The sequence below is a fragment of the Callorhinus ursinus genome, unplaced genomic scaffold (genome assembly GCF_003265705.2).
Source record: "Callorhinus ursinus isolate GAN/ISIS: 27379988/994484 unplaced genomic scaffold, GSC_fseal_2.0 scaffold6, whole genome shotgun sequence".
Classification (NCBI taxonomy): domain Eukaryota; kingdom Metazoa; phylum Chordata; class Mammalia; order Carnivora; family Otariidae; genus Callorhinus; species Callorhinus ursinus.
Genome location: NW_027397068.1, coordinates 49,043,601 through 49,063,354, shown reverse-complemented (window position 1 = coordinate 49,063,354; position 19,754 = coordinate 49,043,601). Strand labels below are relative to the sequence as shown.

Here is a 19,754-nt window from a genome sequence, read left to right as displayed (position 1 = left end):
AAAAAAAGAAAGAAACCACTTTTTTTGGGAAGCAGCTCCGCATCCACTAAAATTCAATCAGGAGATTGCAGCAATTCAGTTACATCTTCAGGCTCCACTACTAATTCTAGTTCTCTTGGGATGTACACCACATCTGCAGTTTCTTCCTCCATGGGAGTCTTGAGCCTCTCTGAGTTTTCCATGAGGGTTGAAATTGACTTCTTCCAAACCCCTGGGAATATTGATGTTTTGCCCCTCTTCTCATGAATCATGAATGTTCTTAATGGCATCTAGAATGGTGAACCCGTTCCAGGGATTTTAAATTTACTTTTCCCAGACCCATCAGAGGAAGCCCTATCTGTGACAACTAGAGCCTTATGAAACGTCTTTCTTAAATAAGACTTGAAGGTTGAAAGTTGAAATGACTCCTTGATCCATTGACTGCAGAATGGATATTGCGTTAGCAGGCATGAAAACAATATTAACACTGTTGAACATCTCCATCAGAGTTCTTGGGTGGCAAGGTGCATTGTCAATGAGCAATAATTTTTTTTTAAAGATTTTATTTATTTGAGAGAGAGAGAGAGTAGAGAGAGAGGAACAGAGGGAGATGGACAAGCAGATTCTGTGCTGAGCTCAGAGCCTGATATGGGGCGCGAACTCATGACCCTGAGATCATGACCTGAGCTGAAATCAAGAGTCGATTGCCTAACTGACTGAGCCACCCGGGCACCCCAATGAGCAAAGGAATTTTTTTCCTTTCAGAAGAGTAGGTCTCAAGAGTCGGCTTAAAATATTCAGTAAACCATGTTGTAAACAGATGTGCTGTCCTGCAGGCTTCGTTGTTCATCTCTAGAGCACAGGAAGAGTAGATTTAGCATAATTCCTAAAGGCCCTGGGATTTATGCAATGGTCAATGAGCACTGGCTTCAACTAAAAGTCATTAGCTTCATCAGCCTACAACAAGAGAGCCAGGCTGTCCTTTGGAACTTTGCAGCCAGGCACTGACTTCTCTCTGGCTATGAAAGTCCTAGATGGCATCTTCTTCCAGTATAAGGCTGTTTCATCTACATGGAAGATCTGTTGTTTAGTTTAGCCACCTTCATTAATTTTCTTAGCTAGATCTTCTGGATCTGGGGGAAAAATGTTCTGGATGGGGAATAACAAGTACAAGGGCCCTGCAGTGGGAGCAGGACTAGGGGAATGGTTAGGAGGCCGGTGTGCACAGAGCACAGAGAGGGCAGAGTAGGAGCTGAGGTGGGGTTGCTGAGGCCTTGTGGGCCACTGTAAGGACTTGGGCTTATTCAAGGTAGAACAAGGGTTTTGAGCATTTCAATAAATGGGGTGTGGAAACAGATCTGAGAATTTTATCTGCAGACAGCATCACACTTCATTGGATCTGTGTAGAACTCAGAAGGATGCATTTGTGGAGTCAGCATAAGTGGTAAGTTCCCCAACTTTTAAACACATAGTCTTGGGGATAAAATGTCCATTAACAGAGATTAGGTTAAATGCCGTGCAGCGCATTGATCTAATAGAGGAGGCATGGCGTTGGGCGAGTTCTGGATTTGCCAAGTGGTTAAGATAAACGGAGAGAGGGGCTGGAGGAGGCTGTATGCTAGAGGGTAAGTATGATGAACTGACCATAGAGTCTAGGTCGGGTGAGAAGACTGAAGACATGGGAGGACAGGGAGGCTGTGTGAGGGACAGTGGCAAAGTGGGAGGCCCAAAGGATAGAAGGTCCTGGCAGGTCAGAGGCTTGTTGTCGGGGCCAGGGTCCCAGTAGCAGTGAGCAGGACATACAGGAGGTGGTGGGCTGTAAAGAGTGTGCATGAGAGTCAGATGATGGAAGAGTTAGAATTATCGGCACCAAGCGAGCATTTGACAGGATCTTGGAGCGTGTGACTAAGGTGGAATGGGGGACAAGATCTTTGGGGAGGAGCGTGCAAAGAACTGAGGCCAGATTGGTGGAAGGATCATCAACATGTGTGTTGAAATCTGGGCGAATTGAGGCAGAAATCAAGAGTGACCGTGAGGCAGGAGCTAAACCCATCAGCAGGTGAGGGGGTGTAGCCGAAGAACACAAGGTGATGTCAGCTGTATGGGGTGGGTAGTCGTGATGGACCCGAGGCTTTCTGTGTGTCCATTCTTTCTCGTGCTCCTTGTCACCTAGTCTTCCCTTCTGAATTTGCCTTTTTCTTTCTTTCCTAAGTTCCTCAAGTTTCTGCTTCCCCAGTGCCTACTGTCTAGCCATCTCCTCTGTGAGTGCTTTGTGCCCTCACTTTAAAATTGCAATTGCCTCATTGAGTTTTAAAAAAAAAAAAAATTGTGCTGCTGTTTTGGGCTATAATTTTCATCCTATCCACTTTGTGGCCACATTTTTTCCTGCTATGTTTTCTTCGAAGGGAGTTTGCCATTCTTTCCCATAATCGTTAGGGTCTTTTCTGTGGTTTGCTGTGTCTGTTCTTTTTCTGTTATTCAACGGAATGAGTTTGGTTTTCCCGGCAGGGGAGTCCTGCGAAGGGAGGAGTGCTGAGTCTCGCTGCTCAGGGGCTCGTTTCTCCCCGTCTTGCCCTGAGCCGCTGTTTCTTCCCCCTCTGCCTCTCAAAACCTAGTCTTGTGTGGAAGGGCCTCCCCCTCCAGTCATCATAGCCCCCCATCACTCTGTTGGCCCCAAGATGCACAGCTCTCTTTTTGTAAGGCATCTGCCTGCTCTTAGGGAAAGATGGTACTTTCAGAAGTCAGCAGCCTCTGGGCCCCAAGCATGGCCCGACCCCTTCCTTCCTCCTCCCCCGGAGGGTGTCCAGTTCCTTCTCAGCCCTGCTCTTAGACCCACTCAGGGTGTGATCCTCTTCTTCCGGAAGTGAAGACTTCTTGGTAACATCTTGGAGCTCTGCCTCCCTTACACCACTCGGCAGCCCCCCTTATTCCCTACCCTACCCATATGGCTTCCCACTCAGGATCTGCTCTTTTCTGTTGCTTTTGGCCACATGTATATATTTTTGAGAAGTTTTTGTTGTCCTCATTTCTCTGAAAACAAAACTTCTGTGGGTTTTCTCTCCGCCCCCCCCCCAACCACTTTGTTCTCTGTGGCTTCAGGAGGGAGGAAGAGGGAAGATTCAGAAACAGACTTATACCGTGTCCCTCTAGGAAGCAGAAATCTGTTTTCAGTCCATTTTAGCGACATCTGAGGAGCAGTGTCTTGGCAGATGGAACTGATCAGAAATTAGGAGTGAGCTAACGGTTTGGAAATTGCTGCCATACAAACTGGAGGTGAACTTTCGTGAATAGCTAACACTCAGGTAGAAGGAGAATGAATGGGCCACTCGGTGGATGACAGGAGGGCAGCTTGTCAAGAAGGTGGGCCAGGAGGACCAGGAAGGCTGGATTGCTTGAGGGGCAGGGCTTGGCCACTGGTGAGTTCTTTGCCTGGGTTTGCTGCTCAAACAAATCACCTTCTCAAGGGGCTGCAGCCACCTCCAGGCCTTCGTTATTTCTGATTCTGGACTCCCTCAGAGTATTAGGTAAACTGAGTAGATCCATGTGATAAAATGTTAGCACTGAATATCTTTGCTAAGAGAGTTTGTAATGCTCTAGCCATCTTAGAAATCCAAAGTACTGTTCACATACAGTTTTCAAATGGCTTGATATTTTTATGAGCCATGCCCTCAGATTTAGCTCTTTATTATCTACAATAACTTTAAAATACCCTACATTTCCACTCTGTCAATCTGTATGCCTTCCTACCTTTGAAATATCTGGGAAGAAAACCAATGAGAAATTTAAAATTAAATGTGTTCAGTGTTTGAGATCGCTCTGTGGAAGAGGCCGTGCGTGCAGTGTGCGGTGTGCTAGTTAGTCCTGGAAGAACGCAGGGAACCGGTAGGCTTGGCCTCTGGAGGCGCAGACCCCATCGTGGAGGCTCAGCTCCAGACTCATCCTTTACAAGACCCTTCATCTTGCTCTTACCCCTTTTCCTCTCTCTAGTTTGCTTCAGTTCTTTCACCCACAAAGAAGATAAGCTGCCTCCCCAGGTCACAAGACAGAGCATGAGATAGAGAGCATATTGAAAAAAAGCCCATAATTATTTTAGTAGCTGTCTTTCAGATTCTCTGGGGGTTTTCCTAGCTAGTACTTTTTAGAATTACAATACACTTTTCTTGGTTTTTCTTGATATATGGAAATAGCCCAATTTCACTCGATTTTTTTTCTTAGCACCTTTTTGTGTTGATACTTTTTTTCAACTTGCTGATAAGATTTTTTTAATGATATATTATATACTGTGCACCTTGTACTCTGTAATGAACCTAACCTAATGGCTCTAACTCGAATTATAGTAAACTTACCAGTAATAATGTCATTTCAAAATGTTTTCATATATATCATCCCCTGTAATACTCCAAACCATTCTTTAAAACAGGTAGAGGGATTGATTGATAGATGAGAAAAGAGTGGAGGCTAAAGTGGAATTTGTTTCCTTTAACATTTCATTGTTTTCTAGTTCAGTTTCAATTATATCATTTGTATGTAACTGCTAGATGCTTGTGTTAGCAACAGCTAACTCCTCCCTTCTAATTATAGAATATAACTATTTTGTGTCATTTGATATTTATCATCATTTCTGCAGTTCTTGTAACTATTGTATCAGAGATTATGAAGTTTCAGTGCGTGGTTCACATTAGTTAGCTAAGATATGTTAATAAGAATATTCTTTGGGGCCCCTGGGTGGTATAGTCAGTTAAATGCCCGACTCTTGATTTTGGCTCAGGTCGTGATCTTAGGGTCATGAGATTGAGCCCCATGTTGGGCTCTGTGATGAGCAAGGAGCCTGCTTAAGGTTCTCTCTCTCCATCTGCCCCCCCCCACAGGCTCGCTCTCTTTCTAAAAAAAAAAAAATAATAATTTTTTTTTTAAGATTTTATGTATTTATTTGACACAGAGAGAGATAGCAAGAGCAGGAACACAAGCAGGGGGAGTGGGAGAGGGAGAAACAGGCTTCCCGCCGAGAAGGGAGCCCGATGCGGGGCTCGATCCCAGGACCCTGGGATCATGACCTGAGCTGAAGGCAGATGCTTAATGACTGAGCCACCCAGGTGCCCCAGAAAAGATTATTCTTATTGTTTATTTCTGACTTTTCAGGAGAAAGACATAAACCAGTTCACACCATTAGCCCCCATTTATTGAGCTCTTTCTTACAATATCTAGTACAAGGTGTTTACATACATTGTTTTCAGTTGAAATTCATAACTGAGAAAGAGGTGATTTTCTCTCCATTTGACTATTGAGGCAGTTAGAGCTTGGAGAGATTAGGTAAATTGCCAGAGGTCAGCAGCTGGGAAGAAGTGAGGTCAGGTTTCCAAGTCAGGCTGTCTGGCTCCAAGGCTGCTTGCTGGTCAGCATTATAGTTCTTCTGCCGTGTGATGTGACTGACACTGAGTCAGAGTCTCAAAATCACCTGCCCAAGGGCTTTCCAACTATTATTTTGTCTTCTGTGATTGGTTATTACAATTCTGAGTTATTTTTTGAGTTGAGCAACAGAGATGTGTAGTGTTTAGAAGATAGCTGTATTTTGTTCTGTTTTTTTGGAGATAATTCTTTGAAGGCTCTATGTGCCTGGTAGGGCTGGCCCAGGTGCCCCTGCATGCTGGCCACTCTCACCGGTCAGATAGCATCCTCCCCATTACCCCAGTGAACTAGGACAGGTTGGAACATTATGTAGTCCCTGCACCAACTGCTGCCTACCTACGATTTTATGGCAAAAAAAAAAAAAAATATAAAAAAATAAATTTATATATTCTTTGCCATGAAGCCTTTTTCCCTCAAGGAATCCACTAGATGGCAGCAGAACCATGTGGAATAGAATGGGTCTTCGTTACTGAGCGTAAGAGCCAGAAGGGGACTACTTTGTTTTGGAGAAAATAATAATGCACCATTTTGGGTGTGTAGGAAATAGTGTTCTCTTTATGTTATGAAAAATGTGATGTATTCTTTAAAGTCACCTCTCTAGAAGTATAATGGTGCAAGTAGTTAAAAATTGCAGGTAATGTAAAAATAATTTGTTCATTGTATTTGTTTACTGGATTTAATCCTACCTCCATGTATTAGGTGAATTTTTCTTCAAGACACTGTTTATGGTTATGTAAAGAATTTGTTCCGTAATTTTCATGTTTCATGAGTTTTTTTCTTCTTTAAAGTTAGGCATATGCCAATTAGAATTGAATATGACTATCCTATAAATTTACAATACCCCAGACTCGATAATGAAGTGAAGCCATAAAGAACCTGGCTTGGGAGAAACTAGGAATGCTTATCAGTTTTTTCACATCACCAACCTGCTTGTCATCTACCTAGAAACTTTATTTTGTCTCCCTTTCTGTAAGCTCATCTTTCCTCAGCATTTTTTAACATGGTCAACTTGGGTATGGCAAAAGATCTCACAGACCACTATTCTACTGTTGTTATCTGCCAGAAGAAAAAGAACGAGGAAGTCATGAAAAACTGGAGAGTAATAAAATAATAGAGGGGTGGCAATACAGCAGTTACTCTACAAAAATGTTCAGCCAATAGACAAGGTAACTGTAATTTTGTTTCTAAATTAAGGTGAAAAGAGCAGCAGTTGAAATAACCTATCAAGGGCGCCTGGGTGGCTCAGTCATTAAGCGTCTGCCTTCAGCTCAGGTCATGATCCCAGGGTCCTGGGATCAAGCCCCTGCATCGGGCTCCCTGCTCAGAGGGAAGCCTGCTTCTCCCTCTCCCACTCCCCCTGCTTGTGTTCCTGTTCTCCCTATCTCTCTCTCTGTCAAATACATAAATAAAATCTTTAAAAAAAAAAAAAAAAAAGAACCTATAAAGCCAGCACCTGTGATGTACTTATTCTGTATTCTTTGTGAAAATTGCAGAGATTCAATTTAGTATACACGCCTGGTTGGTGAAAAATTTGCAACATTGTAATATTGTACCACATAGGCTTAGTAACATAGTGAGTACTTAATACTCTGAAGTAACACTGAGAGTTTGTGAGTACAGAGTTTTAGTAATTTTTACTAATTTAGGACAGGGGTTGGCCAACTTTTTCTGTAAAGGGCCAAATAGTAAATATTTTAGGCTTTGTGGTCACATCTGGTCTCTTGCATATTCTTTTTCGTTGGTGGTGGGTTTTTTTTTTTTCTTAATTCTTTAAAAATGTAACAACCGTTTTTTAGCTGGGAGGCTCTATACAAGACAGGCCATAATTTGCTGACCCTGTTGTAAAAGGGTAACACCAGTCATGTAAAATGATGTCTCTGGAATCTTGCTAGTTCATAAGATCTGAAGAAAGGACAGGCATTTATCTCCTGATCAGTTTCAGCCAGGCTCAAGGGTCCTTGTGATCCAGGGTGGGCCATGAAACTTACAGCTCAATTCTTTATTCCAAGTTAGCATACGCTTATTTGTCTGTTATTTGCTTTGGCAAACATACACCTAGATTATGAAATAATCCTTTAAAAAAGTCTGTTCCTGGGGCGCTTGGGTGGCTCAGAATGTAAAGCTCCTGCCTTCCGCTCAGGTCATGATCCCAGGGTCCTGGGATTGAGCCCCGCATGCATCATTCTCCCTCTGCCTCTGCCTCTGCCTCTCCCCCTGCTTGTGCTCTCTCTGTCTTCCTCTCTCCCTCAAATGAATAAATAAAATCTTTAAAATGAATAAATAAATAGTCTGTTACTTTTAACCCTTATAGTACACTGAAAAATATTGGTTTGAAAACTCAGAAATCTACATTTTTAACCCTGGCTCTTCTACTAACTGATTTCTTGGAGAGGTCAGTTATTCTGTTTGGTTCTCAAGTTTTTTGTTTATAAAATAGGATCAAATGAATGCCGTATAATATTTCTTCTAAATTTGATTCAGTAATTTCAGATTTATGTTTTCATAGGCCCCAAGTTTAGAGCTATAGAAATTAAAGGAACACAATTGAATCAGTGTTGATATACGAAACCTCTCCTGCAGGGCCGGATACATAGTGGATGCTCAGTAAATGTTTGCTGAAGGAATGAATAGTTGAGCATACTTACCTTTCTTAACTCTATTCTTATATGTGTCTTTTATTTTAGAACTACATATCCTATCTTATATAAGGTTTGATCTTTCTAATGCCCTTTTGTGGTTCAGCTTTTAAAATATCCATTGAGTGTCAACCACGTGGTGGGTTCTAGAGATACAAAAATGAGTAAGACTAGCTTTTGCTTTTATAAAGAGTTTACTTTCAAGTCAGGGAGACAGGTAATTTAATTATTTCAATTTATATGCTAATATGGTATTAGAGATTTGAATCGCCAAGCTGAAGTGTCCTGTTTCTTATACTTTGAAACCATTACAAGTACCATCTCCATTTAGGCTTTTTGGATTGCCCTCCAGTATTATATTATATTAAATTATATTATAGCCACAATATTATATGATAACTCCTTATGTGAAGCATTTTTGTAGCACTTACTGCTCCTGCTTCCTCTTTGAGTATATGTGCTGTGCTTTCCTTCCCTTTTTTTCTTTAGGGTAAATAGAGGAAGGCTTATTTTACTTACAGTTTCATGAAAAAGCATTCATGAAAAGCATCTACTACTCAATTAAATGCATTCCATTAGGCAATAACATAATGGGAGCATTCCTAATAAACATTCTGTAAGTACTGTGTTATCAAAATAATTGTTTCAGAGTGAGAAGGTCATCAGCTAAAGTGTTTCATTTGTGAGGAATTTCAGCATCTCTACAATCTAAATAGCACTACCTAAATCTAGCTTTTGTTTACAACTAGCTTGTTTAAGAGTCTCCCTTTCTCTTTGTGATTGCTACTAGGCCTCTTACTGTTCATCGCCTGTATTACTCCTAGTGGAGGTAAGCAAAATGAAGAGCCTCTTAGAACAGTTGTGTTGCTTTAACAACCAGGTTTTTTTCCTCCTAAGACTGGATCTGTGATGATCCTTCTCAGTGGTCATGATATCATAACCAAGAATATCTGGATGTAATTAAGAATTCTAGGTATTAGGTGGCCAAAAATAAATATCCGTATAGTTCATCCCTTTCCTACAGTGAACATAGTTCTTTTTTTTTTTGGTATGTTAGCTTTTTTTAAAAAAATTCTCCTGCCTAGCATTGTGCTACTGTCTCAAACTACCAGAATTCCTCTCCCATTTCCACAAAAGGGGAAAACCAAGGTCTGTTCAGTTCTTGCATCCAGCACCAAGTCTTGAGGGTGATTTCCAGTCCATTCCTCTGTTTCAGCAGGATTGGATCACAGTACTCCTTAGCCTGTGGACCAGAGAGCACGCGCGCGTAACCACCACCACACGCCCTGTGTAAAGCAGTGGAGGATGTGGGCAGGGGCGGAGACAGATAGTTAAAACACCTAAACAGGTACATTGCAGAATAAGGAAAAAAACAATGGACGTGCTACAGTTGCCACTGTGTAGCCGGAAACACGGCTGTGGTTCACGTTAATGATTCCCTCTCCTTTGGTAGCCAAGGCTGTGGTTCACGTTAATGATTCCCTCTCCTTTGGTAGCCAAGGCTGTGGTTCACGTTAATGATTCCCTCTCCTTTGGTAGCCATTCCATGTCCCTTTTGCCTGCATTCTATACCTTGTCTTTTTGGAATAACCTGGATTCTCAGACCTGGATCCTTGTTGCTCCTGCCTCAGTGCTCCATGATTAAAGATGGCAGCACTGGCAAGTTCTCCCTGGCTGATCTCCAGGGACGCGTTTCCACTCCTCTTTCTCTCTGGGCGTGGGCACACTCTCACATCCCTTTAACAGTTACCTCCATGGACGCTATACTATCCTGGCTCCAAATGGCTGCAGGGAACCTCAGCTTCTGCTCAGTTAGAAACATGGTGGTAGCCCTCACTTGACTAGTGTCTCTAAATTTACCTTCAGGCATGGAAGAAAATTTGCAAATGGATAATTAGGTGTAAACGTGAAATGTTTCTTTTCACTTTCACCACATAGTTCCCAAATCTAATTTTCCTTCCTGGTTCTGAGTAAAACAGCACCCTGGAGTGGTTGTTCTTTGAGAGCATAAAGATCCTCCTGCAGGATAGAGCTTTACCTTTCCCAGGATACTGTCTCCCAAGTGACACCGTAATTGAGTATAAAATGGGCCAGTAAACAGAATTTCTAGAAAGTCCAGCAGCTTCTAGATAATGGAGTACTGGCAAACCAGTGAACTCCATTGTCTTTGGAAGATCTGTCCCATTTTTTTTTTCTCTGTAAAGTGGGTGTCTTCATCAGAAACCGGTGTGTGGAGTACCATGATTGTGACTAATGCATGGATTAGGAAGCTGGTAGAAGCATGGGGGAAGGGAGTAGAGGAAGCACAACAAAATCCATAATCACTCTTTCAGTGAACATGAAATTCTGCCTCATTCAAGATCAAAGAAGCACAATTGTCAAGCATATCTTGTCACTGGGTGGCTGGCTAATACTCCCAAGAATGGCACCATATCACATGTTTACTTTTGGTTGCTTTTGCTACAAATTGGTACATGGCATTGCCAATAACCCTGATAGTCTCAGTTAAGGGGAAGTCCATGTTGGTGAGCCTGTATGTGGCTTTTATTCCTAACCATAGCTAGTTTACTATTATTGAACAAGTGCTGTAGGAGTTGGGGCAAGGGACAGGCTGACCGACATACATGGAACAAAATACAGAAAGAGATACACCACCAGGATAATATAACGCCTAATCCAGCTAGTAGGCAACTCAAGTCACGTGGTTACATGGTACACCATTGTTTCCTTTTTATACAGGGCTCAGTAGCAAGACTAGAACTATTCCTCAAAAGGATAACATTGGTTGCAAAGAGAGCATGATCTTGCTTCAGGATTCTGAAGGACACCTCTCTTTGTTCCTACTGGGACTTGCAACTTTTATAGAGTATCCTGATATAGGGCACTTCTGTTGCCATTAGATCAACTGAGTCATTAAAAACAAGTACAGAGCTGCTTGTACCACCACTTGAGCTAGCTAGCTGGATAGCCTTTTCTTTTGAGGAGTTAAAGCCAGAGCAGGCAACCTTTCGGGGCATTCAGTAAAATCGGAGCAGCATAAAAAGTCTCACCAAGCACTGTTCCCCATTTGTATTTGAGACTGTGGAGAAAGCAGTTTGTCATTTACTTTGCTGAGGTATGTCAACAGTCCATACAGATTAACAGTCCATACAGGGAGACAGAGCCCTATATTTTCATGGAATTTATCTTCTGCCTGCTGGCATACTTGACATCCTTCCTAGGCACCTAAGAGTATATATCTGGTCACTTCTTGCTTTTCAGGGCCTAAAAGCAAATGTAAGCGGTGTACTGGACTATTGTAGTGTTCTGTAGGAGGAGACGATCAGTATCTTTGAAAACGAAATTGGAGTACAGAGGCAGAGAGTGCGTATAACCCTGAGATAAGACTGTGAGGTCTCACTACTGTCCCACCCAACTGAATGTGACCCCTTCCCGTGTTCTCTATTTTTAAGGTAGGGCAGAAAGTGTTTACCAAATCAGCAGATAAATACAAGGTGCCAGAGATTGTGATGGTCTGTTCTAGAAACAGATCACGTTTTGGAGATCATTGCAATTGGAGTTACCATCTGAATAAACTTCAAAGCTATCTTGACTATTTGTGTCTCCAGGTGGGCCAGTTAAAGGAGAATAGGAGAGGTATTCCCACTCTCAGCTTGTGGTAGCATTTCTGAGCATTTCCACAGGATGCTGCTCTTGGTTTGCTCTTGTTAGACTGCAGAGCCCCTAGGGGCTTCTGACTACTTCTTCCCTCTAAGAGCCTTGACTCAGGGAGTTAAGGGTGAAAGCTGGACTTGCTGAGTGTGTCTGTTAAAAATGCCAGGGAGATAACCACGTGGTGGATTTAGGTTCCCACTGGGCCTATCAGAAACAGTTCTACATAATTCTTTTTAATGCTTGAACAATTTTACGTAGCATTCATATGTTAGAGTTGTTTATGCTTTTTAAGATCGATAGGCTTGTTGATCTTTTTTTGCTATTCATTTATTCAGTGAAGAATATTAAAGTCCCTCTTCTTGGCCCATTTTTACACTGACTTGTCTGACTTTTCTCAGAACTAGAAAGTTCTTCATACATTATGGATATTGCTCCTTCTTAGATATGTCTCTACCTTTTGTTTTTAAGGCTTTTGATGGTAATTGTATCTTTAGTTGCTTATTTCTCTTAAGTTGTACTCCGATACATGAAAGGTTATCAATGAAGTTGAATTTCTCATATTATTTGCTTGTTGTAACTTTCATGATGACATCTTTTATCCTTTTTGCACTGGACTATTTTTCTGTTACCGATTTGTAGGAGTTTTCTTTTTCCTGTATTAGGGATATTAACCCCTTTGCTCATCATATGCTGGTGTTTTCTGACACACACATACACATACACACACACACACACTCTTTCTATATATCTCTAATACAGATACACATTTGCGTGTAGCATTAAAAAATTATTTGTGTTGTCAGGTTTGACATATTTTCCTCCATGGTTTTTATATCATGCTTTAGATAATATTTTATCCCTCACTCCAAGATCATAAAGATAAATTTATATTTATTGTTTCATGTAGTAGTTTAATGGTTTCAACTTTTAATATTTAAAGTAATAGTTGCAGATTTATTTTGCTGTATGAGGTAAGGTAGTTTTCTATTTTAATCCCAAATGGTTAGTCAGTTTTCTTGATGCCGTTCACCGAATTATCTGTTTTTTCTCAACCTAATATGACTTTTTTAAATGACAACAACCCTCTAGAGATGAGATAAATGCTCATGCTACAGTTTGTCTTATCAACATACTTGTTTTTGGAAAATAAAAGCTTTAAACCCCTATAAGGCAGTCCAAGAAAACCTGTTGAGATTCAGAAGGAAATATATAACTAATAGCAAGCAGCCATAAGTTAAACATAGCAAACAAGATTTCTCTGCCTTACAAAAGAAAAATCTACTACCCTCCCCCAAAAGGCAACAAGAAATTCTTTTGAAGCTAGCTGAATGGTTAACAGTTGCTATATGCTATATGATTCCTTTACAGGATTTATATTTTTCAGCTTCAACTTGAAAACAGTGTCATTACATCATCCTCAATGAACCAAAGTTATCCTGCATTTGGGATACAGTCATTCTCTTGATCCCATAAATAAGTAATGACTATTTTAAAACATTTAAGCTGTATAAATAAACCACTCATTTAAAATAAAAAGAATGGGGTTGGGGCGCCTCCGTGGCTCAGTCGTTAAGCATCTGCCTTTGGCTCAGGTCATGATCCCAGGGTCCTGGGATCGAGTTCCGCATCGGGCTCCCTGCTCCGCAGGAGGCCTGCTTCTCCCTCTCCCGCTCCCCCTGCTTGTGTTCCCTCTCTCACTTGTCTCTCTCTGTCAAATAAGTAAAATCTTTTAAAAAAATAAAAAGAATGGGTCAGTTGGATCATTTTTCTCTAGTTCTTGGTAATGTGCAGTCCTTACTTTGAAGATGGGTATTCAGCTTCTACTTGACATTTTACTTGTCTGCACACATGCATAAAGCTATAGGACCTCCCCATTTGTGAAGACTAACCTTTTTATAAAAATTGCAGTGTTTATAGACTTTGGATTGTGAGCTTAGCCTGAAGTTTAACTCTTGACTTTTAATTTTAAATATAGTGCAGTGAACTTTTTATATACCCTTCACCTGGTTTCACCAGTCAGCATTTTTCCATTTTTGTTTTGTATCTCTCTCCAAATTCAAATTTCAAAATCATCTTCAAGTGTCTTCAGTAGCCCCACGTTTGTTTTATAGCATTTTCCCCCCTTTTTTCATTTTTTTCCTTCTGATTTAGAATCCAATCCAAAATCCTACGTTGCTTTTGGGTATTTTAGTAATTTGGGTGCTTTAGTTCTTTAATTTGGAAAGCTCCCCTGCTTTGTCTTTTTTTTTTTTTCCTTTTTCATGACATTGGCATTTTTAAAAACTCAGACCGGTTGTTTTGTAGATTATCCTGCAGTCTAGATTGGTCTGTTTCTTATCCCCTCATGATTAGATTCAGGTTAAACATTTTGGGAAAAAAAAATAGATCATATTGTGACTTTCTCACTGCATCATGTCAGGAAGCTCATCATGCCAGTTTGTCTCATTGTTGCTGCTAAACTTGATTATTTATTCTGGGATGCCTGGGTGGCTCAGTCAGTTAAGCATAGGATTGACTCTTGACTTCGACTCAGGTCATGATCTCAGGGTTGTGAGATCGCGCCCTGAATCAGGCTCTATGCCGGGCCTGGGACCTGCTTAAGACTCTCTCTCTCCCTCTCCCCCGCCCCACCACATGCACACACTCTCGCTCTCTCCCTCTCTCTCTAAAATTAAAAACAAAAAAATTTGATCATTTGTGGGTTTTTTTTTTTTTTTAAGATTTATTTATTGGAGAGAGCAAGCACACATGCACGCATGGGGAAGGTAGAGGGAGAAAAGCAAACTCTGCACTGAGCAGGGAGCCCAACTCTGGGCTCCATCTCAGGACCCTGAGATCATGACCTGAGCTGAAATCAGGAGTCCAACGCTTAACCAGCTGAGCCACCTAAGGTGCCCTGATCATTTGTTTTAAGCAACAAATTTATCCAAGGTGAAGTTCTTTTATTAATGTCATCCATGTGGTGATAATTTCAGATTCTGTGAATGTTCTCTGGTTTCAGCATCCTCTGATGGCACTTGCCTGGATCCATTATTACATGGAAAATTTCAAATGTTTCATCTTTATTATTCCTCCTTTGTTTATTAACATTTGTTCACTTTGTATTCCACTGATTCATGTAATGTTACAATTATTTTCCTCACAGTTTTTATGCCAGTAGAGTTAACTGAAGGTCCATGTGCCATTGTTGTAAATGTTCTGAGGAGCTAGAGAGGAAAATAATATTTTTGGATCATAAGTGCAGTTTTACATGTTTACATCCCCACACAATTTCCTCTTGAAAATTAATTCATTATTGTAACTAATTCGATTTAAATAAACCACTTACCCTTCATTTTTTTCTCAATTAACATTTTCTATATTATCTCTTTGGTTTTTTTTCTAATTTTCCAATTGCCTGTATTAATTTCTAACTTAATTTCTGTTGCCCTAACATTTATGACAATTATACATTTATCTTTTCATCATAATAGCTGTGGAAATACAGAGGAGTCTGAATCAACTTGGAACGCCTCAAGATTCACCTGAATTGAGGCAACAGCTGTAAGTATTTAATAATTTAAAAAAAAAATCACTTATTGTTATGTTGCTTTGATGGTATGTAGTATTACATTTACTGGAGAAACAAGGGAAATTAATAAGATTTTTCAGCTCCTTTATTTGTACCAACCTTTTGTGTAGGTTTTTCCCTGTTCAGGGTAGGCAGATATTTTTCTTGATTTTAAAGAGCTGGCTCACTCTAGCAAAGCAGAACTTTGTTAGTTGCCTTTCTTATACTTACTGAATAGGTCGGGTTTTTTTGTTTTTTTACTTTTTTAAAAAGATTTTAGTTATTTATTTGACAGAGAGAGACACAGCGAGAGGGGGGAACACCAGCAGGGGGAGTGGGAGAGGGAGAAGCAGGCTTCCCGCGGAGCAGGGAACCCGATACGGGGCTCGATCCCAGGACCCTGGGACCATGATCTGAGCCGAAGGCAGACGCTTAACGACTGAGCCACCCAGGCTCCCCTGAATAGGTCGTTTTGATGGCTTTTGAAAGATGATATTCTAAGCTTCTCTATCTATGTGATTTACTTCCCATAGCTAGCAATTGCTTCAGTGACTAGATTTTTATTTGGTTTAGATTCCAGTCCATACTCAATATGAATTGCTATCCCTAAAAAACTTATACCCAAATCTTTGAATTTCAGAAAGCATTAGCCTTTGTTTAAGGGAAAAATGTTCTAGTGAAGTTCTGTAGTACATGTTTCAGGAAATTAATATGCTGTTAGAAGAACAACAATAATACTTTGTGGTGTTACAGATTTTACAGTGTTTTTACACATTTTCTCATCTGAATCTTTCTCATCTGGAGTAAAATACATAGATCAAAACAATTATTTTCGGGGTGCCTGGGTGGCTCAGTCAGTTAGGGCCTGCCTTCAACTCAGGTTATGGTCCCAGGGTCCTGGGATCGAGCTCCGCGTTGCACTCCCTGCTCAAGGATAATTCAGTGCCGTTACAGCCATATTTCAAGTAACATATATGTAGTAAGTGATATTCCAAACAACGTTAGCTATACAAGGAAAAATTACAAAGAGGAAGAAATTAAGTTAGGTGATGGGAATTCATGTTTTTTATGAAGTACATTTTAAAGAATTTATAGTTACGCCTAATTTATACTGATTTTTTTTTGCAGTGGAGAGATATTGAGGTGGTAAAAAATGCCCCAAGTCTAAATATTAAACCATAAACTAAAATGGAATAGAGGGGCACCTGGGTGGCTCTGTCAAGTTAAGCTTCCGACTCTTGATTTCGGTTCAGGTCTTGAGCTCAGAGTCATTCGATCAAGCCCCAAGTTGGGCTCCCCACTCAGTGTGGAGTCTGCTTCCCTCCCCATCCTTCAGCTCCCCCTCAACTTCTGCACACTTTCTCTCTCTCTCTCAGATAAATAAATCTTTAAGAAAAGCTAAAATGGAATAGAAACACATAATTATTAATAGATACAATATTTTGCTAGGGTTAGTAGTGGAGATTGTGAGTCGGTAGATATCAATAAAGTCTTTTCAATTAATTAAAGAAATTTAGCTATCTTACATTTTCTAAAGATTTTAAAAGACATATTAAAGGTAAAGTACTTGAAAAATAGATAAAAGTAGGTGGTAATTCTTCCTTACTAGTCAAATAGATGTATCTATACTTAAATACTATTATACAATATCTCATTATTTTAAAGGATCCCAAGTGTGACTAACAGGTGTATAAATGAGAGATAATATATTTGAGAAGTACTGATGTAATTTGTAAAGCGTCACATTAATATAAACTTTTTTTTAGAGTAAAGTTCTTTAGTTAAAAATCTGACTTTTTGGGACGCCTGGGTGGCTCAGGTGGTTAGGCATCTGCTTTTGGCTCTGGTCATGATCCCAGGGTCCTGCGATCAAGTCCCACATCAGGCTCCTTGCTCGGCGAGGAGTCTGCTTCTCCCTCTGCCTGCCACTCCCCCTGCTTGTGCACGCACGCTCTCTCTCTCTCTAGCTCTATCTCTGACAAATCTTTAAAAAAAAAAATTGACTTTTTACTTTATAAGCTAGCTAGCAAGATAGATACAGATACTGATACAATTTACTTCTTATATTGTTCTTCCTCTTTACAGAGAAATGGTGTTATTTTTTCCACAGCAAACTTGGAAAATAGTAAATGCATATTATTATTAATTACCTCTCCCCCTCCTTTTTTAAGTATCTATAAGGATATAAATGTCCAGGTAGAGAAAGAGGAGAGGCTACCTGTACCCCAAGCCCTGGGAATTGGATGAAGTCTTAGGCGACAACTCCTCTTCGTTTATTCAACTGACCTCCCAATTGTGGAATGCAGACAAAAGGCTCCCACCGCCCCACCCCCATATCTAAAGCATCAGACATCCCACAGTCTGGCTTTGGCTCGAGTCATCTTCCTTTCATAATGGCTGCTGAGATTTATTTCTCAAAGCTTGGTTGCCCCATGTGAATAAAGATCTTTCCATGTAATATTTGCTCAATATTTATAAAAAAAGTAGAATTTGGAATTTTTTTTTTCCTAAGTAGGCTCCACACCCAATATGGGGCTTGAACTCACAACCCTGAGATTTAAGAGTCCCATGTTCTACCAACAGAGCCAGCCAGGTGCCCTGAAATTTTTGTTTTCATAGAGAAAATTTAGAGCCAGTCTATAAAATAGTGATTTTTATCAAATTATTCATCAACTAGCAGAGCTGTAACTTAAAGAAATCTCTTCGTTCTTTGGATATAACATGTGTTTTCTCACTTTAGGCAACAGAAGCAGCAGTGTACTAACCAACTTGCCAAAGAAACGGATAAGTACATTAAAGAGTTTGGATCTCTGCCCACCACCCCCAGTGAACAGGTATCAAGCCTTAAGACACACTGTTGATGTATTGAATGTGAAAGAAATCACATACATTGTAGGGTCTTTGAACTGTTATGCTAGAAAGGAAATTAGGGGGGAAAATTGTATTTGAGATTAGTTCACAGAACACAAAACTATATTTAATTGCCCAGGTAGTATCCTGTGGTTCAATAAAGCAAAAATTATTTCCATGCAGTTGCCCTGACCCATAATTAAGCAAGTGCTCAGAAAATGCTTCCTGAGTAATTGTTTCCTGGCCTTCCAGAGCTGACTCCATGTGACATGCACACTCATTCAGGATGTGAGGTTTCCTAGGGGCACATATTATTTCCTTGCTTATTATTTAGCGGAAGTTATTACTTAGGTAAGAGTACAAGGTTTTATTTTCCTAAAAAGAAAACAAAAAGAACTACTTCAAAATAATCTCAAAATCATTGGCCCAGTTTTTAGGATGAAAATTTGAGGTGAGAAATCCAACATTATGAACGTTTTGCCTCAAGATGGTAAATATACATAGCATTTGAACATGTTGTTAAAATGTTATTGAGATTTAATCAGTAGGGCCCCGTAATTGGAGAGTGAGTGAGAATTTCAGAATAAAATGAAGAGCCAGCTAGTGGTGAAACAACTTTTGCAAATTCTATTGAACTTCACAGCTTGATTCTAGTAGGTTTCTCCCCCTTTCCTCTAGCGTCAAAGGAAAATACAGAAGGATCGCTTAGTGGCTGAATTCACAACATCACTGACAAACTTTCAAAAGGTCCAGAGGCAAGCTGCAGAGAAAGAGAAAGAGTTTGTTGCTCGAGTAAGAGCCAGTTCCAGAGTATCTGTAAGTATTTAACAAGGCATTATAAAGTGAATATGATGTTCCCTTGAAAGACTACATTAGCATTTTTCCAAGTCATAAGGATCTGTGACTATCTTGGCAATCAGTATTTGAATATTTATTTTCAGGTTTTTCTGCTCAATTTTAAGAAGGATGGTAGTTATGTGTTGCTGTGATTATTTTGTCCATGTCATGGAACCAAAGATTACAGATTATTATATAAAAATTTGGAAGCATTTTGTCAGAAAAAACTAGGGGTCAGACCCTGAGTGATATTCCCACATTGATTTGTACTAAAGGCTGTCACTTTCTGTCAGGGCTCATGTAGGGAACACTTTACTCCTGGGTTATATGAAGATGACGGAAATGAACAGTCAATATGTTGTGTGAATACTGAAAATGAATATAAGCCTGGAGAAAATAAAAGGAAAACTTAAAGTGGAATTTTGAGTTAATCTAATTTTAAATTCCCTTCAAAACTATTGCAAGTTGTTTCCTTGTTCCTTAAGGTTGAGGCTGCAGGACTATAGTACATTTTAATCGAGTAATATTAATTACTTGGCCCTTGAGAATATTTAATGAATTCCTTCCTTGTCAGCTTAGGATACAATTTTACTATTACTCGAAGCACTTGACCTAGAAAATGAGAACAAAAACATTTCTCTTTCTCTCCACACACACACACACACACACACACACACACACGTGCGTGCACATGCGTACATAAATCAGTTTAGATTATTATAAGAGAAAATGTGTTTTGGTGTTTTTTCTTTGCCCCTTCTCAATCCATTCTATTACTAAATTATTCAGGGTGGTTTTCCTGAGGACAGCTCAAAGGAAAGGAATCTTGTATCCTGGGAAAG

At 40.1% G+C, this 19,754-nt stretch overlaps 2 protein-coding genes across 3 annotated transcripts in view; both read left to right on the top strand.

The window, feature by feature from the left end:
• VNN1 (vanin 1) overlaps positions 1 to 19,754 on the top strand; it is a 725,633-nt gene that overhangs the window by 183,972 nt on the left and 521,907 nt on the right. The window lies entirely within an intron of this gene.
• Positions 1 to 19,754, top strand: part of STX7 (syntaxin 7) — a 98,862-nt gene that overhangs the window by 17,297 nt on the left and 61,811 nt on the right. For both annotated transcript variants that reach the window (XM_025865579.2, XM_025865573.2), the window contains exons 3-6: positions 15,149 to 15,218; positions 17,966 to 18,059; positions 18,754 to 18,891; positions 19,702 to 19,754. In XM_025865579.2, coding sequence (XP_025721364.1) covers positions 15,149 to 15,218; positions 17,966 to 18,059; positions 18,754 to 18,891; positions 19,702 to 19,754 — 355 coding nt within the window. The remainder of the gene's footprint in view (positions 1 to 15,148; positions 15,219 to 17,965; positions 18,060 to 18,753; positions 18,892 to 19,701) is intronic.